Source organism: Excalfactoria chinensis, chromosome 23 (assembly GCF_039878825.1).
Source record: "Excalfactoria chinensis isolate bCotChi1 chromosome 23, bCotChi1.hap2, whole genome shotgun sequence".
NCBI lineage: Eukaryota > Metazoa > Chordata > Aves > Galliformes > Phasianidae > Excalfactoria > Excalfactoria chinensis.
Genome location: NC_092847.1, coordinates 3,305,016 through 3,326,030, shown reverse-complemented (window position 1 = coordinate 3,326,030; position 21,015 = coordinate 3,305,016). Strand labels below are relative to the sequence as shown.

The following is a 21,015-nucleotide window of genomic DNA, read 5'->3' as shown; positions in this document are numbered from 1 at the left end:
GGGATTCCAGCTATTGGTCACTGCAAGGGCAGAACCCTATGAAAAACATGAGTGCCCCATTAGCCCAGAGCCTGAGAGCTGGCAGGAGGTAAGGAGCCCCTCTGAGGGAGAACTGGGGATCCCTGGGGCTGTAACGTGGCTGCTGTGGGAAGGAGCTGCTTTGGGCATCGAGTCCTCCTTAGTTTTGAGGTAACCACCCCAATTTTGCTTGTGCTGGCTGTTAAGTGGTTCCCCCCCCCCTCTGAATGCAGGGCAACAAGCTCGTCTTTTACACATGGCATCAGCTTGTGTAAATGCAAATTGAAGGCTGGTTTCCCCTGAATTCACCTCAATTTAACACCATTCTAAACCTTTCTCTCTGCAAGGAAGCAGTTCTTCAGGAAGCCTTGCCCAATCAGCTCTGGAGGAACGCAAGCACACAGCTGTAAGATGTCCTAAAAGTTTATTGCCACTCAGTTAGTACAGACGCTGGGGCTTCCCCATGGTGCTCTTGATATACAAAGCACGCACGTTCTGCCAGTTCTTCTTCAGCAGGGACACCAGGAAGTTGATGGCCAGGTGGATGTTGTAGACAAGTTCATCCTCCGTCATCTTCACGTGACCAACAGCCACCGCCAGACAGAGCACCTGGGGACAAGGACAGTGTGGTTACCAATGCATCAGCTGACAAAACAACCCCAGCACCGAGGGATCAAAGCAGCCCACAGTCTGACACTGCACCCAACTCCTCCAGCCTTCCCACTGAAGGGCTTCCCCAGAGCTCACTGTGTCTGCCATGTGGCCCTCATGAATGTGGCAGCACCTGGATGCAGTTTGGTAACAGCTGGCACAGGTCTGGCTCCCTCAGAGTGCAAAGGTGGCTCCACTGAAGGCAACAAGCAGCCACCTCCTGAAGCTGGGAGGGACGTGCAACGTGCTGCTCTGAGCTGGTAAGGAAGCAGGAGCAGAGCTCTCATCTAACTAATCCCATGCCTGACTCACCAGGCAGCACAGACTATTAGCTCCAAACTTCACTGCTACACACGGCGCCAGCTTCACTTTTTGTTCTGGCACCAGCCAGCAGCCCTTTCTTTCTGCACACAACATGCACGGAGGCCAAGCCTCTGCTTGCCAGCCTCGCAGAGGAGCTTGTAAGTCAATGTTCCCTACAGGCTGAAGACAAAAGGATTTATGAGCAAGCTGACAAGAGAAGCGTCAGGACGTCATTAGCCCTGTTACTTAAAATGCTGGAGCATTTGCAAACTATTGCATTTATTGTGTCCTTCCAGCTGTGCCTTCGGGCTTGGATCAGCTGGAGTCTGAGGATGCACCTCAGCGAACAGAGCTGCTAATTCTGAATAATACCCAGGAGTCGCATTGAAACGACCACTGTCCCAAGATTAAAACGCCTGAGCAGGGTTATTTTGGTTCTAGGGAGCTGCCCTGACAGCAGGCAGACACCCACAGAGCTGCTGCAAAGTTCACTTGCACAGTCAAGTCCCAACCTCAGCTCTGCCAAAGCACGGCAGCACAAACCCACTGGGCCATGCCTGGCTGCAGGGCTGCACCCTGCACATGTCACCCACTTACTGCAAGTGTTAATTACAACCAATTGTGCTCAGCGCTCCAACATCACCATCATCTCCTAATCACTTTTCAAAGCTCTTCTAACCACAGATCAATTGTTCTTTCCCAGTTAGCAGCTGAATGCTCTGCTAATTGTGTCCCTCTGCTGGATGCTCCTCACCAGGAGCTGCTGGAAGATGCTGGGGGGACACCTACAGACCAGACCAGAGATCGCAGCCACAACCCAGCGAGCACCAGCCACCATCCAGGTAAGCAGCTGCCAACAGTCCTGAGCTCTTTACCTTCTTCATCTGAAACTTGATGGTAGATTTGACCTCATCAACCTTGGCCACCAGGTTCTCATTGTGAGTGAGGAGAGAAGGGAATTTGCCGGCTTTGTTCAGACCTGGACCCAGGATTCGAGGAATCTGCTTGATCAAGGACTCTGAAGCCAGGAAGGCGTCGTACTTCTTAGCTGGGAGAAGAAAAGCAGGTAAGGAAGTGCTCGGCTCTAACCCAGAGCTTGAAACCAACACCTCAGGTGAGACCACACTGCTGCATTTCCCCCATCACATCATTTTCATGCTCCCAAAGCCCTGCCTTTCTCCTCACACTCCATTATAAGCCATTTTTCTCACACCAGCTGAACCTGCCAGGACTCAGAGACAGCAATGACATCCTGACAGCAATCCCATTAACTTTACATGGAGGACTTCCCTGAAATGTATGGCGTTTCTCAAGCCACATTACGGATGCTCAGAGCTCTACCACGATGATCTAGAGGTAAAACTCACTCTTACTTGGCTTTGCTGCACTCCGTCACCCCACTCACCCAGTTTCTTCACCAGCTTCTTGTTTTTGTTGAGCTTCTTCAGAGCCTCTATGTCCATGTGAGGGATTTCGACCGCCTTGGCCTCGTCGCAGTGCTGCTGGTCCCCCAGGAGGCAGACAGAGAACTTGGGCCGTGGGGTCGACTTCAGCCTGCAGACAGAGCCCCAGGTAAGCAGTGTGCCCTGGATGCCACCCAGCTCAGCGGGACCCACCATGCGCAGATACCTTACAGCAGCACCTCACATCTTCCTCCACGCGCAGAACCTGCCCATAGGGCAGGGCGGTGGGGGCAGCACCCCGCACCTCCCCTCACGTTTTAAGACCCAGGGTGGGGGTCCGTCCAGCCGCACCCGCTCGGGGGTGACGGGCTGAACTACCCGTGGCGTTCAGCAGCACGGCCCGCAGCGGGGAGCTGCCCTGGGCTGAAGGCCGCGGGCTGAAGGCCGGGTGCGAGCAGGAGGAAGCCGAACCTGACGGTGCCGGAGAAGCGCTTGTCTTTCTGCGGGTCGTAGTTCTTCAGGCTGATCTGCAGCTCCACCGTCTCCACAAACCTGAGGGAACAGCTCCGGGTCAGGCCCCGTGCGGGGCGCGACGCCTCAGCCGGGCACGGGGCGGGACTCGTACTTGCGCTTCTTGGTCTTGCTGCCCTGCAGCACCTCCTTCACCGCCTCGTACAGCGTGTCGCGGGACACCTTGCTGCTGCGGGGGGAAGAGGGGACGGGCTCAGGCGCGGGCCCAGCGCAGGCTGCGAGGCGGGGACCGGGCCCGAGCGGGGACCGGGCCCGAGCCCCATCCCGGCCCCCAGCCCCATCCGCGCCCTCCCCCACCACCGACCGACCCCCTTCCCCATCACCGGACCCGCTGACCCAACCCCTGCCGAGCGGCCGGGCGGCGGATGGCGGCGGATGAGGCAGGCAGGCAAGTAGGCCGCTGCGCTCACCTCATGGCGGCGGCGGCTCAGGCGGAGAGGACGAGGCGGGGCGAGCCGCCAGCTATAAGTACGGCCGAGATCTCGCGAGCTTTCGCTGCGCGGCCCGGCGCCATGTTGGGAGTGGCGCGGTGCGGTGGCGCCATGTTGGGAGTGGCGCAGCGTGGCGGTGAGGGCAGGAAGTGGCGGAGGGAGCAGGGAAACATGGCGTGCACAAACCCGGAAGCTCTACAGCTCACTTCCGGATCGGGGCCCCGGAACCTGGATATTTCCCTAAGGGTGGCTGAGGTCCGGCGGCGCGTTGTGTCGCTATGCGCGTTCCGGGGACTCGCTGTGCGGCAGGCGGCGGACTCGGGTTCGTAGTGTCCGCTCAGGTCGGAGGAAGAGAAGGGACAAGGGACGGGGTCGCTCCTCCTCCGTCCCGGCCCGTGGCAGCGCTGGGCTCCGCGATGAGCCGCGCCGGGCGGCCAGGCCGCGTTCTGCCCCAAGGAGGTGGGTACGGAGCGGCCGCTGTGGGCTCGGAGTGCTTTAAAGCGGGAGAACTGAACGGGCTGTTCCTCCTATTGAAGGCTCGTAGCGCGGAGGAGCCGCACGTTGAGCGGAGCGAGGGCCGTGATGGAGAACATGGGCCTGCGGGCTGCGACCGTTAGCGACGGGACGGCAACCTCCGTCCTGCGGGCTGATAAAGGTAACGCAGTGTGCGCTGCGAGCTCTAGGAGCCTCTTATCGACACCGTGATGCTGCAGATATGGCGTGCAGTCCTTCATAGGGCTTGTACGGGATGCGTGTGACTGCCTCAGATTAGCACAGGAGACTGTGCAGGAATCAGATGTTGAGAAGAGGCCTGTGGGCTCACGTCCGAGCTCTGTGCTAAAGCAGGTTCCCTGCAGTGGGTTGCACAGGGAAGGACTCGGGCAGATCTTGAACATCCTCAGAGATGGCGGCTCTGCAGCCCGTCCTGCTGCTCCGTCACCCTCCCAGGGAGGAATTTCTTCTGCATGTTTTTTTCCTTACTGTGTCCCAGTTTCTGCCCGTTGCCCCTCGTGCTGCTGCTGAGAGGGGCCTGGCCCTGCCCGTTTGGCTTCTGCACTTCAGAGCTTCGCAAACACTGAGGTCATCTTCAACCTCTCAGTCATCTCCAGGTTGAAGAGTTCTCTCAGCCTTTTCCTCACATAGGAGGCTGTAAAGTAGAATAATACAAAGATGGCAATAGATATTCCAAAGGTTATTCATAGGAAAAAACTCACCCATATGGAAGCCTTCAGTCTGCTGGGAAACACCGAGGCAATCTCTAAGAGATGCTGTCTTGGTGGGGGTCAGCCCTTAAATGAGGTCCAGAGGAGGTAGAGTCAAGCTCCACCCCTTCTGGGAGCACAGCTACATCACTCTCACCTGTGCTCCCACAGCTGACCCAACACTTGCCTCAGCTGATTAATCAGAGCTTCAGGCTGTGATTACCAGTTTCCCATCCAGAGATGCATCCATAAATATAACGTCTCTGCTTCAGTAATAAAGCTTTGGAGACAGGAGAGCTGTTGCAGTAGGAAATGGAGGTTCTGGTCAGACTGGGGGATTGGAGTTCCCTGTATGGAACTCATACAAGGCAGATTGTTTGACCTCACTGAAGTGCAGAGCATTCGGTTCCCCATAAAGCTTTTCTCACTCAAAAGGGTGCTGAGTTCAGTGTTGGTTAAAATGCAATATCAGTGCCAAACCTGTCCTTATTCTGATCCTTTTTTCATCACCTGCTGTTCCCAACTGACTTTCCTCCAGCAGAAGTATAATTGCTTTCTTCTTTAAAGCCAAAACACTTAGCACACTTTGTTCTTTCTGCTTCAAACAAGTGACTGTAAACAAGTGATAACTGAGATTCTTTACCTTTTACCCTCCTGTCTAGGAAAGGGAGGATCCAGCTCTCCTGGGAAGATAAGTGCTTCTATGGCTGTTTGAGGGAAAGCATGATAAGTAGCAACATTCACGTGGCAGTTCTGCCTTCTGCATGGCTATAGTCCTTGAGAAGGTGCAACAGAGGAAGGGGACAGCTCATTAGAGCAGTGTGGACTTCGAGGGCAGTGCTAATAGCGTTGTTTTTAACTGTTTCAGATGAAAAGATAATTGAAGAGCAAGTCCCTGAAACAGAAGATGAAAACACAGTGTACATCCATCCAGTGATAGTTCAGAAAGGTGAGAGCCACACATTCGCCTTCCTTAGAAGAAGGATGCTGGTGTGACTGAAACCATCTGTGTCTTGGCAGTTGTGCTGTAGCTTTGAGCCCATCTGAGATGGGGTTTTCTCATCCAGTGTTTTGAGTCTGAATGAAGAAGGACAAAGAACGTGTGGTTTCCTGCAGAGTTCTCAGCAATTTGACAAGAAGCTAAATTTGCTGGTGCAGAAAGCAAAGCCTGTTGCACGTTTCACCTGTGGACTTTTTTCTTCTCCCCTTCTTTCAGATTTTGTAGCATTTGAAGATGGACAGCCAGTCGTTTCGGAAGACAGAGGTGTGGCCTACATACCTAAAGGTAAAGAATATTCCCCATTCTTTCCTTGGCAGCTGGAGTAAAAGCTGCTGAAGCACTGCAGATTTCCATGGCTGGATGTAGCCTGGGGAGGTGGAGTGGTTTCCACTCAGCTGCTTTTCTGCGTTTGATTTTGTCTGTTTCTCTTGCAGAAGGTTTTGATTCCAGCACTTCAGAGATCATCCAGATAGAGGATGATTCCACCACCACCATCCATTGTCCTGCCATTGTGCTCTGTGACAGCCCCATCCTGGAAGTGCAGGCAGAAACCGAGCAAGAGAGAGCCTATGCCTTTGATGTCAGGACCATTAATGCATTAAAGCAGTATGTTAACGAGGTGAGGATGCAATTGTTTCCTTAATGACCTTCCAGCAGCACTGAGGGACTGTGTGCTAGTCTACATTTGACCTGGAGTTTAAGTTGTCTCCTTTAATTGTGTTTGTAGAAACACACTGTTGTGGGGACAACTGATGGACTGCGTATGTATGGCAAGGACAGAAATGATCTGAATGGGCTTTGGTGGCAGCTGCTGTGGTGGCAGCTGAATTAATTTCCTCTCATTGGCTTGGTGGCATTTGCAGGAGCAGGAAGTGCATGACAATGGGACGAGGAGACGGGCCCGTAAAGCTTTCCGTTGTGGGTACCCAGGCTGTGGTCGCATCTACACCACTGCTGACCATCTGAAGGTAAAGCAGCTAAGGTGCAGTCACAGTGTGCAGACCAAATATGCCCCCACTTTCTAGTGCCAGATCAGAATGTTCCTACACAAAGGAAGTGGGAAATGCTCCCTTGGAAGGGGTCAGATGTTTCAGGGGGAAGGTCAGGATTCCCTGTGGCATTGACACGTCGTTCTGCAGTGAGTTTTTCTCTGAGGACTTTTAAGGAGGTGTGTTTAACCTTGAAGAGCCAGGAATAAAGTATCTGTAATTTGGAATAAATCAAATGGGAATATATCAGTGGGAATAAGCTTTGTCCCATGAAGGAGAGACAGGTTTGTTAATTGGCCAATACAAAATCCAGCAGAGAACTTCAGATTCTCTCCATCTGCTAGATTTCCCCATGCTGTTTTCCTTACCCCTTTGTCATGGACTCTAGAGGACCCATGCTTTCTCTTCCAGGTACATGAACGTACTCATACAGGAGACCGGCCTTATGTGTGTTGCTTCCCAAGCTGTGGGAAGGCATTTGCTACAGGTAACAGTTTCTCTCATGTGAAAATTCAGCCTTCATTCTTATCACCTTGAGAATATCAGCCTCATAAAGCCCTCAAAGCCTCAAAAGGGCTCATTTGATATTTCTTCCCCTTCAGCTTTGTGAAGACAGGATGGACGTGTTTGTGAACCGAGAGGTGTTTCACTCCTTGCAACGTGAGTTCCTTCTCATTGTAAAACTAATTTTGTTGTTTCTTTCCCGGGCAGTGTACGGGCAGAAGGTCCACATGAGAATACATACCAATGAGAAACCATACAAGTGCCCAGAAGACTCGTGTAGCAAAGCCTTCAGAGCTTCTAGTGATCTACGGAAACACATCCGGACACACACAGGTGAGCACTATAAGCAAACTGATCTCCCTATCAAAAGGGCTTCCAAGACCAAGAGCTGCTTCAGCCTTTTGTATCTTGGGTGAAGCGAGGCAGAGCTGAGCTTGTCTTCAGCTGGAAGTAGTTGGGCAGCAGAAGTAGCACTGAGGATTCTCAGCTCAGTTACTGACAGCTCAGTGAAAGGGTGCCCGTTTTGCTGGGGGAAACGTGCATCTGGTTGGGACTGATCTGAGATCTCATTGGTGTCGGGGTGTATGGGGCACTCCCGGTAGCTGCGGTCTGGCAGGGCTCTCATCAGCATTACTCTGTCACTGCAGGGGTGCGGCCCTTCAAGTGCCCATTTGAGTTCTGCGACCGCTCTTTTACCACCTCCCACATCCTCAGGGTTCACATCCGAACGCACACAGGAGAGCGTCCCTACACGTGTTCGGAGCCCATGTGTGGAAGGAGCTTCAGCAGCGTCACCAATTACAGGAACCACATAAGAATTCACACAGGTAAACAAGGGAGAGGGTGAAAAGACAGACAGCTCCTCCCCAACCAGCTGCCTGCACTGATGGCGTGTGGCAGCTGGGAAATCTTGGGGACCAAAACGGTCATTTCTGGGACAGAAACTCCCTTTTGTTAGGGCATCTCTTTGCAGGGCATGATGAGGGCGAGTGGGTTAAGCTCTGTACTGTGGCCTCTGCCCTAGGGGAGAAGCCATATGCCTGCCCTGTGCCGGGCTGTGGGAAGTGCTTCACGGAGTATTCCAGCCTCTACAAGCACCATGTGGTGCACACGCGCAGCAGGCCCTACTCCTGCAAGGTGTGTGGGAAGGCCTACACCCAGAAATCTACGCTGGTTACGCACAAGTGCAGCGGCCGCACTGAGCCCGAGGCCACAGTGGAGAGCGAAGAATTCCTGTGTGAGCAGCAGCAGCTGGAGGGTGAGCAGTCACTTCCACATCACTTGGCATGTGCAGAGGGGAGACAGATGGCAGCAAGGGTCTGTATCTGCTGTCCTGCTTCAGACCTGAATCTGTGTCATCAGTTAAGAATGGACTCCATCCTGCTCTGTAGAACAGGGAGAGATAAAGGTCCTTCTTTCCAGGCTAACACTGGGCTGTTGTTACGGTCTTTTGCTCCTCTTTGTTGGCCCTTCAATGACCAGGCAGTTCTTGGGGTCAGATATGCACTTTCCTGCTTTCTTTTTACTCTTTGCTTTCCCTGACTTAATTGCAGCTGAAGGAGGTTCCCCCATGAAGAGCCAGCATGTTGCTTTCTCATCAGAGATGGAGCAAGATAAGGATGAAGAGGAATATGATGATGATATGCCTACACAGGTCGAGACAGAGGAGGTATGGACATTAACAGCCTCCAGCACTTGAGGGAGAACTGTTACCTGAATGAGATTCTGCCTCTCCCTGGCTTGTCCCCTTGGGAGTCAGATCCCAGCTTGGTCTTCTCTATAAGGCTTTTTTCTTTCTGTGTAAAACAGCCCCCGGGGCTCCGTTGTCGTGATGGTTCCCCCCTTGCAGCCACTGCTGCAGCCTTGATGTGAAGGGTAAATCACAGGCCTCTGGTCACCACTTGCTTTGCTGGATAGGGTCTTGTATTTGTCTGGGCTTGTGTGCTGTGCCTGCCAGCCCTCGCCTCCTGCACAGCTGTCAGGAGGCAGCTCCCACTGTTTGCTGACACAGGCTGGATTTGGAGGTTGTATTTCCGTAGTTTGTAAACAGCAGTGCTTTTCTTGCACATACTTCCCTGCACAAGCTGCCTGTGTGCTGACTGGGAAGACCTTCTGTGGCTTGGGGCAGAGGAAGCAGCTGCCATAAGTGAGGTTTGTTTCCTCTTAGCATGAGGAGCTGCCTGCATGAGCTATCTCTTAGGAGCCCAGAGAGGAGATGCTAAATGGAAAGGGAGGTCTTGTTGAAGGGGGTGAGCTGGAGGCCAGGGATCTGTGAGGGCTCCTTTGATTCTGTCTATGACCCTGGGCAGTGTCCTTGGAGTTCTCTGTGCCTTAGGTCTTGCACATGAGGGAGGAGAAAATACTTCAGCCTTTCTGTTGCTAAACTCAGGTGTTGTGTAAGGCTTCCTGAGAAGCCAGCCCTGGTTGAGAGCATCTGCTTTTGTCCTATCCAGATCGGCTTGTCACAGGAAGACCTGCAGGGCCTGGGCAGTGCAGTCAGTGTGGTGATAGAAAGCAGTGCCCTCACAGTGCCTGAGGAAGAGTTCGTGGATGGTGACATGCCCACCATGACTGTGGTCGACACCAATGGCATTGAGACGCATCCGGTATGAGTAGAAGCAAGGCCTTCCCTCTTCCCTGCAGAGGAGCTGCCTGCTAGGAGGGAATCCCACTTTCTTTTATGACACCATTATCTTGTGTCTTAACTTCTAGGTTACCATAGTCACTTCTGGGGCAGCCATATGTGAAGAGTCAGCCATCGCATCCTTCTGTCATCAGCAGGTGGCATTGCTGGAGACCGCCAATGGCGCTCACTTTGCAGTGCAGGTACCACGGATCCCCCCAGCGTTGCTCCTGCCACCTTCACTGTGTACATCCCCATCCGCTCTCTGACTTCAGCCTCTTGCTTTGCTGTCTCTCCTCCTGCAAGGCCAACCCTCCTGAGCACACTTTCTGCGAGGTTGGTGTTATCTCTGCCTTTCCTCCCCTAGCTTGAAGAGCACCAGAGCCTGGAGGACGCCATCAGCTTGGCAGCAGCAGCAATCCAGCATGAACCTGTAACACTGGATACAGCCGTGTCTGAGAACGGCTGCTGACACCCTGCAGAGCTTCCCAGGCAGGAAGAACAGGCAGCCGAGCCCATTTCTCCATGGGTACATCAGGATCTGCAGGACCTGGGCCAGCAGGCACATGGAAGATGTGCAGCATAAGAGTGAGGGAAGGAGTCTGAGAGCAGCTGGCATGTGATGTGCAGCAAACAGGCGGTGCTGGCAGTGTTGGGCTGCCGGGGTGGCCATGCCAGCAGGGCTCTTCTCTCCATGGAGCAGTGTCCGTGACAGCTGCTGCCTTCTGCTGGAGGCTCTGCAGCTTTCCTGCTCTTTGCCATGGGCACTTGTCATGGTTATATGATCAGAACATCACGTAGTGCACCGGGAGTTAAAGAGTTAATGCTCCTGTTCTATGGACTGCTGGTATTTCCAGGTCCCTGGTTCTCAGAAGAGAAAAACAACTGCATCCCTCACACGACTCCCACTGTTCTGTTTCCATTTCCCATTCAGAGGGAAAGATAAAAGGGTTTCAGGTCACGAGACGCCTCCTTTTACTGCTCTGTGCAGTGTGAGCTCCTGGCTGTCTCACCTCCAGCTTTAGAGTAAGGCCTTTGGTTCTGGACACTCTTACTCTCTAATTGTATTTGAATTTATTAGCCTCAATTCCAATTATATTGTCTTATATTGCGTTGTCTTGCGTTACAATATCATATTTAGCGAATTAGTTTTCCTCCATTAGCTTTGGGGTGTTTTTTTTAGGCCTACCTACCTACTTTTTTTCCCCCTTTTCCCCTCCCAAGGTGTGGATCTGTGGGTCCCCATTAGGCCAGAGGAGATGGCAGTGTCTTCTATTGACTTTGTGCCTCTATTTAAGAGTGCTGAGTCCCACATCAGGGCTCGGCTCCTGTAAAGTCCAGCTTAGGGGATGATGCCACAATACAAGGAAACACATCTGAGTGTGTCCTTACAGCTTTGCTCTGGAGAGACCTAAGCTGGCTTCCTGTGCCCAGTGTGGGTAATGGCAGCACCTGTGCCCGTGAGAGTCTGTGGGTGAAGCTGGCACCAGAGCAGCAGCAGAGGCTGCGGGCAATCATGTGTTAGTGCTATTAGGAAGTTCGCTTCTGCAGAGGAAGAGGTTTCTGCGGGGAAGGGTGCTGACACACTGGCCCTGCCACCTGCAGCGCCCTGCAGCCCCGCTCCCCTTCTTTGGGCTGCGTCCTTCCCAAACAGGCCCTGCTGCTGGGGGGGGGCAGCTCTCCATCTGACCGCAAGAAGAGGAAGCTGCTATTTTAGGCAGGGAGGGGACTTCTCTCCCGCTCACAAACGCCGAAGCTGAGCCAGCAAAGAGCCGCAGATCGCTGCGCATCCCTTCTCATCCCTTCGCGTCCCTTCTCCGTGCGCTCCCCGTGGCGGTGGTGGGAGCTGAGCGCTGCTCCGCAGCCATCGGGGAGCGCAACGCAACGCGGAGCCCCGCGGAGCTCCCCACGCAGATGGCGCTGCTGCTCCACGCACGGCCGGGGCCGCTCGGGGCTCTCGGAGCAGTCGGTTTCCTGAATCCGGATTCACAGCGTTGACAGAGCAGCCGCTGTCACCGCCGCCTGCAGCCATGGACCTGCGAGCGGAGCTGCTCAAGTCCATCTGGTACGCATTCACCGCTCTGGATGTGGAGAAGAGCGGCAAAGTGTCCAAATCTCAGCTCAAAGTGAGTAGGTGGGGGTGGGGGTGGGGGGGTGTCGGGGAGGGCTGTGGGGCTCCGGGGATGCTCTGCAGCTCGTGGGGTCCCGCAGAGGTTCGGTGCTGGGGGTGGAGGGCTGCACTGCTGTGCCACGTGCGGTGCCCTGAGGTTGTGCTGTGCCTCACCTCCATTTTAAGCGTTAAAAATATAAAGCGTGCGTAAGGGGGGAGGGGGGGAGTAGCCAAGAAGGAACGTCCAGGTGTGTTTTCGGTGTGAAAATGGGGGAAAAGTTGGAGTTTTTTGGTGGCTTTGGTTTCTTACGCCGTCCGTGCTCACCTCTCAGCCCAAACTCGGGCTGTTCGCACACCCCGGTGCGCCCATGGTGCCTCTTCCTGTGAGCGCAGGGTCGGAAGCTGGAGGGAGAAGCTTCGAAATAGGACGGCTGCTCCGTGCACCGCTGCTCCAACACACCGACCTCCCCTTCTTTCCCCCCAGCACTTCTTAGGAGGTTCGGAGCTCGGTCCATCCCCATAAGGACTCACGGAGCTCGTTTATCTGCCTCCAGGACGGGTGAAATCCCACCAGGTTTCCATAACAGGCAGCGCTTGTTTTATTTTGTTTTTCCCCTTTGCAAACTCTGCAGCTCTTTTCTGTTGCTTGAATGTGCAGTTTTGGGGCTGCAATGCAGAGAAGGGACCCGGGTTAGAAACATGAAAACAAGGCAGAGTGTTGCATCAGGAGCCTGGGAGGTGCGTTGTGGAACCCCACAAAGAAACCTTTCCTCCTCTTTTTTTCCTGGCTCCCCCCAGGGCAGGTAATGGGGAGCTGGGAAGCTGCTCCACTGTGTGTCTTAACGCTCAGCAGCTTTCCACCCCTCATTTCCATTGCCCATCATTGCCAGTCCTTTGCTTGCTGCAGGATTTAGGGCTGTCCACCCCACACCGAGTTCAGCAGTTGGGTTCTTTACATGCACTCCTATTAGTTGAGTTCTTTACACGTACTTGCTCCTGTGCAAGGAGCTGTGTGTGCATGTCTGTGTGACACAGGTGGGTATCTGCAGAGGAAGGAAGGACAGTTCTTGTGGTGAAGTGATGAGATGTGGGCTGTTCTGTTCCCAGCGTTGCGCTTCCTGGTGCTGCCATGCGCTCTGCCTTCAAGCTGCACACTGAATGGGGTTGGAAATGCTGCTGGAAAACCTTGGAAAACCCAAATTTGGGGCAGTCCCAGCTGGGTTTGCTCATATTCCAGGCTTCTTTTCCCATGGAAGCGTGGTTGGGAGATGGTGGTCCTGAGCTGTGTGTTGGGGGGGACAAGGGATCACAACCTGTGCCCTTTGGGAGGCAGAGCCCCCAACCTGTGTAGGTCTCAGGGTATGGCGGGTGCCCTAGAGCCTGGACAGGCTCACTGCAGCCCACTACAATGCCCTGGGGCAGGAAGGATGGAGCCACATGGCTCGGACTGAAGCTCTTGTGCTTGTTGAATGCACAAAGGGCTCTTGGCACAGGCTGGTGCTGGCAGTTTGGCCAACAAGAGGGCTGAGAGCAGCTCAGCTGGGTGAAAATCTCCCTAGGGGGGAGCCCATAGGGCTGTGCTTGAACACTGGGGGCGTGCAGACCCCGCTCATTCCTATTGCTGCTGGTAGAGGCTCCTGGAGGCATCTCGCTGGGCTGGGCTCCCTGCAGCACCTCTGGGGATGCTGTGCTTTGAGCAAAGGGGAGAAACTGAGGCAGCAGCACAGCTCCCTGTGCTGAGCCAGAGAGCCATCTGTGTGGGATCTGTGCCAGTTACGCAGAGCCACGCTCTGATCCCAAAGGTCACCCCCAGCCTTGGCATCGCCCGCTGCATCTCCCACGGGGGGAGAAGATGAGAGGCTGCCATTCACAGTGCTGTGACGTGTTCCACCCCCGTGGGGAGGGACGTGGGGTGCTCATGGTGCTGGGCTGACCGCAGCCGTCCCCTCCACCTCTGTGCAGCGTGGAAAGGCAGCATCACCAAAGCACTTTGCGGGCTGCGCTTCAGTGGCCAGAGCATCCCTTCCCCTCTCAGCCCCCCCCAGTTTTTTCTCCTATTGTCGGGGCTGCGGGGTGTTTTCCTCCCTCCTCTGTCCCCATATAGTTGGGGTAGCCCTGACCTCACGCATCCTGCACCCTTGGCTGGGGCTTTCCTCCCCACCTTGTCTTGCTTTCAATGTTTAAGTGAGCGTTCCAGCAAGAAGCAGAGCGTGCTTTGCGGTGTGTGGGACATTCAGGGGGCTCATGGTGCCAGCCATGGCTCATGGGTGAGCTCATCCCCATGGCACATCCCTATGGCTCATGGGGCAGCGCTCAGCAGGACGGTGGCTTTGGAGAGTTGGAGGGCTGTGGATGAGAGCCCTGCATGGGAAGGGGAGCACAGCCATGGTTCCCTGCTCTTGTTCTGGATTCTCAGGGTGTTTCCATCCCTCCCACCCCTGCGCAGCCCCCAGGGCAGTGCCAAACCCCAAAGCCCTCGTGGTGTCTGCGTGCGGGGTGGAGCCCTGCTGATAGCATCGCTCTGCAGGGGAGAAATGAGAGAGAAAATCCAGTTGAGCAAGAACGTCTCCAGCTGTGCAGCGGTGTGGACACTGACAGCTCCTCTCCTTTGGGAGGAAACCTCCCTGTCCGTGCAAGCCATGTTGTACCACCTTGGGCATCTCCAGGGAGCACCTCCTGCTCGCTGCATTTCTGCATCTCCCCGTGGAAGAAGGTGGCACAGCGTTACAGCACAGCAGCGGGCTGGGTGCAGGAGTGATTTCTTTTTTCAAGGCATTGCTGAGGGCAGCTGCTGAGCAGCACAGCGCAGGGCGGCTTATCTTGATCAAAGCGTGTCCTGTTTGCTCTGTAATGTCTGAAAAACACGATCCTCCATGTGCCAACGTAGGAAAGCAAAGAACATCAGAAAATCCTCGCTTCCCAACGCGCTCCTGGCTGCCCAGCTGATGTTTAAGGCTGCTTTCTGGGGGTGCCGTCCCCAGGTTTCACGCTGCTCTCCCCATCGTGCCCCACCAGGTGCTGTCCCACAACCTGTACACGGTGCTGTGCATCCCCCACGACCCCGTGGCACTGGAGGAGCATTTCCGTGATGATGATGACGGGCCGGTGTCCAGCCAGGGCTACATGCCCTACCTCAACAAATACATCCTGGACAAGGTGAGCCGAGTGCCCCCCTGGTTTGCAGAGCAGGGGGTTGGTTGGTGAACAAGGAGGAGTTGGAGGAGGGCAGGCTGGGAGCTGGGGGGTTTCTCTCTTTTTCTGTGGCTCAAAAGCACCTTTGTTTCATGCGGTACGGCTCAGTGCTTGTTTCCTCCAGGCACGTGAGGGCTGACAGCTTTCTTCCACTGCATGCTCTAAATACGCTGGGGCCCAGCAAAGGGGGCCGTAACCCTTCCCTCCCTGCTGCCTCCAAAAAGGGCTCCACATCAGGGAGCCCGGCACAGCCCATCTCTCCCGATGCAGGACGGCCCAAACCATTTCAGTTTCCCACGTGGTTCTTTGGGAGATGACCTTTAAACCGCCTTCTGGTCTCACTAATAAAATCCCATAGGCAGACTGAGAGGGGAAGTGGTTTTTCCTGGTAAGAGGGGCTCAGCTGTTCCTGGTACCCAGCACCCCGAGCTTTTGCTCTGGCTCTGCTGCTGCTGGCTGCGGTTTGCTCACATGCTGGCTTCCCGGCTGGGGAAGTGCTGGCCAAGGGTCTGATCCCCACCACCTTCCAGTGACGCAGCACAGCAGCGACGCCTCAAGCACAGCCCTGACAAAGGCTTTTGATGGCTGCTGAAACTTTTGCCCTCCCTGCAGCCTTCCCCCTTGTAATCCTGCAGCACATTCACCAGCCTGGGTCCTGTCTGCAGGTGGAAGAAGGTGCTTTTGTCAAAGAAAACTTTGATGAGCTCTGCTGGACTTTGACAGCCAAGAAAAATTACAAGCCTGACCGGAATGGGAATAGCGTCGTATCCCACCAGGATGCCTTCAAGCTCTGGTGTCTCTTCAACTTTCTGTCTGAAGACAAATACCCTCTCATCATGGTGCCAGATGAGGTAGGAGCCGCCTCTCCTGGGCTCTCTTTGGGCTGACGTGTCCCGCTATCACTCCCCAACACATCCTTCCTGAGCTGCCTCATCACATCCTGCAAGACGTGGTGCGTTGGGCATGGTGTTAGTGGTGCGTTGGGCATGGTGTTAGAGGGCTCCTCCTGATATTCATGGGGGACAAAGAGAAGATGATGAGGTACAACTTAAATCTGTTGTTGTGATGATGATGAGGTGCTCAGCCCATGTCCCTCCCCATTAAGGCAGTGGCTGAGCAGACCCAGCTATTCCTATCTGTGCCTGCTGCCACCAAGAGCTCAGCCCCTGCACAGCACTCAAGGAATTAAGTGTGAGCACCCGGGGCCGCTGGTGGTAATCCCCAAATTCCAGGCAGTATTTGGAGGAGGCGTTCCCTTGTCCAAGGGTCAGGTGGAAGCCCCATGAGCTGGCTGGTAGAGGTGGGGAGCACCAAAGCCAACAGCAGCTTCAGCAGGTCCCACTGCACCAATGGAGGATGGAGCTCAGACGGGTGAGCAGCCCCAGAGCACCACCAGGCAAACAAATGAAAAACAACCACCCCAACAAAGGGGGGGAAAAAGAAAAAGGCACCAAGAACTGAAAAGAAATGCAGTGGTGCGCAGATGTACGAAGGCAACCGCACTTCCTGAGCCGCAGGAGAGGTGTTTCCTGTTCCCCAGACCAGATGAATCATCCTCCTGCTGGCTGAGCTGAGCTGAAATAAATAAACCAGGTTAAATTATTACCCTTTCTCCGGATAGATGAGGAGAGATGGAAATCCCATTGGGGTCGGGTAGGGGATGTTGCTGTGTCACACCTCGGTCACCTGCCCTCCTTGCTCTCAAGTTCTCTGGATACCATAATATCCCATGGTTCTATGATCTTTAAGGTTCCCTCCAACCCAACCATCCCGTGGTTCTATGATCTTTAAGGTTCCCTTCCAACCCAACCATCCCGTGGTTCTATGATTCTGTGTTATCTTCAACAGTTCTAATTTGAAAGCAATTGATAGTTTTGAACTGATGTCCTCTTCCCTTGCAGGAACCCCTTTTGCTTTTCCTTCCAGAGTTTTTATGGGGTCAGCTGGAAACCAGAGCAGTGCTGTGGGCAGGGCTGTGGTCTGATCCCTGCTCTGTGTTGGGACAGCAGAGCTGGGAAGTCCTACCTAAAGCATTGACTTCTCTCTCTTTAGACAAACAAGCCAAAAGCTTGTAGGCCTTGTGGTGAAAAGGAAAAGGCTCCATGCAGTGATCGGGCTCTGACTCAAACTCAATGTCCTGAGCCTGGAAAAGCTTGCCCATTACCATCAACCATCCCAAGGGGTGACGCCTTTGTGATAAGGCTCCTCTATCTCCAGGCTGGAAAGGGATGTGGTTTTAGATCCTCCAGAATGGGTTTTGTCGGTCCAAGTCAGTGGTTACGTGGTGGTTCTCACTTCTCCATGATGCCGAGCTCCCCATCCCCACAGGTGGAGTACTTGCTAAAGAAGATCTGCACGGCCATGAATGTGGAGCTGAACTCCTGTGAGCTGGACGACTGCCTGTCCCAGGAGCCACAGGGGCAGGGTGGGCTGACGGTCTGGCAGTTCCTGGACATGGTGAACTCGGGACGACTCCTGCGGGGCATCGAGCAGGAAGCCATCAGCATGGCAGTGGAGGAGGTGTACCAAGAGGTCATTGAGGACGTGCTCAAACAGGCAAGGAGCCCACGTGTCCTGGGGCATGGCTGAGAGCTGGCCGCTCTCTGGGGGATGTTTCTGGTCTTCTCCCAGTTGTTAAGGATGTGGTTTCCATGTCGTTACACAACCACCCATCCTGCCCCCACGCCGTTTTTGAACCCTCTGTCTCCTGGGTGCAGGGCTACCTCTGGAAGAAGGGCCAGCTGAGGAGGAACTGGTCGGAGCGGTGGTTCATGCTAAAGCCCAGTGCCTTGTCCTACTACATGAGTGAGGAGCGGAAGGAAAAGAAGGGGAGCATCACCTTGGACAAGCACTGCTGCGTGGAGGTACAGCCTGGGCTCACAGCAGGGGCAACATCTCCCACATGTGTCTGGGGGTTTTTCTTGGTCCTCATCCCATTGGTTGTCCCCACAGCCACATGGCAGTGATGCCAGCCCACATCTTCTCCCTGCAGGTGCTGCCCGACCGGGATGGGAAGAGGTGCATGTTCTGTGTGAAGACCTCATCCCGCACGTATGAGATGAGCGCTTCGGACACCCGGCAGCGCCAGGAGTGGACGCTAGGTCTGTATCATGCCCACTCTGTGCCCTGTCCACAGCATCCCACACCTCCCCTGACATCCTCCTTCCCTCCACAGCCATCCAGACTGCCATCCGGCTGCAGGCTGAAGGCAAGAAGTCCCTGCACAAAGACCTGAAGCAGAAGCGAAGGGAGCAGCGCGAGCAACGGGAGCAGCGTAAGGCGGCCAAGGAGGAGGAGACACAGCGGCTCAAGCAGCTCCAGGAGGAGAAGGAGAGGAAACTGCAGGAGCTGGAGCTGCTGAAGGAGGCCCAGCGGCAGGCAGAGATACTGCTGCAGGAGGAGGAGCAGCGGCGGAGGAAGCAGCACGAGGAGATGCAGAGGACCCTGGAGATCCAGCTGCAGGAAGCCGAGCAGGTGAGGGGAAACTTAAGGCAGGTCCTGCAGTGGGGCTGCATCACTCGTGGGGTGACTGCTCCCATCTCTGTCCCTTGGCCGGGTCAGCCTGGGGAGGGTTGGCAGAGCTTTTAGGAGCACGTTCCCTTCTTGCAATAACACTGCTGGTACCTCTGGAGATGGTATGCACATTGGTCTGTGACACAAGGACAAGGGACAGAGGGTCAGCACATGATACCCAAGGAACAAGGAGAGATGTGGATAAACTCAGCACAAAGCTGAGGCTGCTGGGCTGCTTAGGGAGCTTCTTTCCATCCTTGCAGCTGATGCTGGCTCCTCAAGAAGCATTCCTCTCAGCAGGGAAACAGCCTTGCCCTGGAGCCCACTGTACGGGCTCCTCATGGCGTGTGGGACCTCAGGCCCCAGGCACCCTGACAGCTCCTCTCCCCACCGCAGGCACGTGCCTCCATGCAGGCAGAGATGGTCCTGAAGGAAGAGGAGGCTGAGCGTCAGCGTAAGCGCATCATGGAGCTGGAGGAGATGCAGGAGCGGCTCCAGGAGGCTCTGCAACAGGAGGTGAAGGCACGGCACGACGAGGAGTCTGTGAGATACGCACAGGCCAGGTAGGAGCAGAGCCTCCCTGCATCTCTTCCACCAGCCCAGGGCTGTCAGAGATGCTCCCCAGTGTGATTCAGCTGTCCACATTTGCTTCCTGGGGAGCCAACATGCTTCTGATGCCAGAAGGAACGTGGGGAGCTGATGGATGAAGTGGCAGAGGGATGTCCTCACCTCATGAGCTTCCTTGGCAGGCTGCTGGCTGAGGAAGAGGAGAAACTGAAGCAGCTGATGAAGCTGAAGGAGGAGCAGGAGGAATACATCATCAAAACTCAGCTGGAGAAGCAAGTCCTCAAGCAGGAGATGGAGAACAAGAACAAGTGTCTGGAAGAGGCCCAGAAGCAGCTGGAAGAAGTGAGAGTGAACAGGCTGCGGGTGGACCAAGACGTCATGGTGAGCATCACCCTGGTGCCTCTGCCTACAAGAGCCAGGGGACTTTCCAGGCCTCCCCTGAGTCACCTCCATACTGGAGAGAGCCTGGGGACCTGCTGTCATGCAACCTGCTGCAGCCAAGCTGGGGTTCAGCTGTTACATCAGCTGCAGGAGGGAGAGCAGCCCCAAGGTTTGCTCCTGAAGGTTTGCAGAGCTGTGCCAGGCCGGCGATCAGCTCACAAAGCCACTGAAGCAGGGAAGAGGCTGTGGCCGTTCTGCCCCCATTTTGCTGCACTGGCAGGTGCTATTTTGAGAAGTCTGCTGATGGGGTGGGAGAAAATGCTGGCATTTCCTCACTGCACAGCTCTTGGATTTTCTGAGCTGTGCCATAGGGTGATTTGTTGGCTCTTGGCACGTCCCTGAGAGCAGCAAAGTCAGACCTGGGAATGTGTGGAGCAGGGAGGAATAGAAGACCCAAAGGGAGACTCCATTCTAGGCTCAGGAAAAGGGAAACTCCTACCAGTGGTGCTGGGCTCACCTCTCCTCTGTCTCTTTGCAGGCAGCCCAGAGGAAGCTGAGGCAGGCCAGCACCAATGTCAAGCACTGGAATGTGCAGATGAACCGCCTGATGCACCCCATCGAGCCAGGAGGTAGGAGACCTTCCCCCCGGCACACAGCTCAGTGCTGCTGCTGGTTCTCCTGCCCTGCCCCTTTCTTTGGGACATTCAGAGAGGACAGACAGTTGTTTTTTCTAATCTGTTTCCAGACAAACGTACAAACATGAGTGGAGGAGGCTTCGCTGGCTACGCACCCCTCATGTGCCGGAGAGATTCCTCCCTAAAACTCAAGCAGAAAGTAGAGGATAAAGGCAGTGACCCCATGAGGCAAAGCAGCAAAGAGAACGTGAGCAATGGTGGGAGCAGCAGCAGCCCACTGCCATCCTTGGATGCAGACACCATGGCCACAGAGGCCTCCAACCAGTAGCAGGATGTTAGAGCCTAGCAGGGAACTCCAGGGCCCAGCAGACCTGGTCAGCACGGTCATCTCAAGTTGGAGACCAGCAGAGACCAACACAGAGCCTGTAGCTGACTGCCTACACTGACTACAGAGCAGAGATGCTCCGTGCTGCAGCCACAACGTGCCAAGAGCTCAGACAGCCCAGTGTCAGGAGAAGGCAGCGGGGCCGATTCCTCCTCTGGGCTGCCCTGCTGTGGGGTTTGGACTCACCTTCCTGCACAGCAGACACTGGTTTCAACACTTCCTCAAGATGCCACCAGTGGGTCTGGACTGTGTGGCCCAGGGCTGCCGTTCCCCCTTGGTTTCTACAGCAGCAGCACCCACTGTGCCTTTGTACACCTTGTCCTCATAAGGGGCCTCCAGGGCAGCTTTAGGGACTGACTGGTGCCTTCTCACTACCCCCAAACAAAGGGCACTTTTGGCAATGACCAGCTGGACCAAGATGTCCTTAACTACACCTGCATTCCCTGAAGGTGGTTGTTAAGTCACTGGAGTCACATCGATGTCAATATATAAACCAAGAAAGCAATAAAGCTTTTGGAGCCACTGGCCCACAAACCTCTGAAAACACCGTTAGCAAACCCTGCACCAAACCCATGTT

General features: G+C 54.9%; 3 protein-coding genes across 5 annotated transcripts; 2 read left to right on the top strand and 1 right to left on the bottom strand.

Annotated features, from left to right (window-relative positions):
* Positions 1-425: 425 nt before the first annotated feature.
* On the bottom strand, positions 426-3,386 carry RPL10A (ribosomal protein L10a). 2 transcript variants are annotated; one of them, XM_072356143.1, is made up of 6 exons: positions 3,317-3,386; positions 3,001-3,075; positions 2,847-2,927; positions 2,378-2,526; positions 1,848-2,020; positions 426-627 (listed from the first exon to the last, which is right to left on the bottom strand). In XM_072356143.1, exons 1-6 carry the CDS (start codon positions 3,319-3,321, stop codon positions 457-459), a joined length of 654 nt encoding a protein of 217 aa, XP_072212244.1. In that variant the 5' UTR covers positions 3,322-3,386; the 3' UTR covers positions 426-456. The 2 variants fall into 2 exon arrangements, with proteins under 2 accessions (XP_072212244.1, XP_072212245.1); XM_072356144.1 differs by having other exon boundaries at positions 3,001-3,072; positions 3,317-3,350.
* A 116-nt stretch (positions 3,387-3,502) lies between these two features.
* Positions 3,503-10,787, top strand: ZNF76 (zinc finger protein 76). 2 transcript variants are annotated; one of them, XM_072356141.1, is made up of 14 exons: positions 3,504-3,796; positions 3,874-3,992; positions 5,408-5,488; positions 5,756-5,824; positions 5,974-6,158; positions 6,403-6,507; positions 6,940-7,015; positions 7,240-7,365; positions 7,680-7,859; positions 8,057-8,290; positions 8,586-8,701; positions 9,486-9,638; positions 9,745-9,858; positions 10,023-10,786. In XM_072356141.1, exons 2-14 carry the CDS (start codon positions 3,920-3,922, stop codon positions 10,125-10,127), a joined length of 1,617 nt encoding a protein of 538 aa, XP_072212242.1. In that variant the 5' UTR covers positions 3,504-3,796; positions 3,874-3,919; the 3' UTR covers positions 10,128-10,786. The 2 variants fall into 2 exon arrangements, with proteins under 2 accessions (XP_072212243.1, XP_072212242.1); XM_072356142.1 differs by lacking the exon at positions 9,486-9,638 and having other exon boundaries at positions 3,503-3,796; positions 10,023-10,787.
* Positions 10,788-11,398: 611 nt separating this feature from the next.
* Positions 11,399-20,978, top strand: DEF6 (DEF6 guanine nucleotide exchange factor). The gene is made up of 11 exons (XM_072355928.1): positions 11,399-11,781; positions 14,781-14,921; positions 15,623-15,808; positions 17,286-17,513; positions 17,675-17,821; positions 17,950-18,058; positions 18,133-18,431; positions 18,867-19,033; positions 19,220-19,418; positions 19,957-20,047; positions 20,164-20,978. Exons 1-11 carry the CDS (start codon positions 11,686-11,688, stop codon positions 20,379-20,381), a joined length of 1,881 nt encoding a protein of 626 aa, XP_072212029.1. The 5' UTR covers positions 11,399-11,685; the 3' UTR covers positions 20,382-20,978.
* Positions 20,979-21,015: the final 37 nt, after the last annotated feature.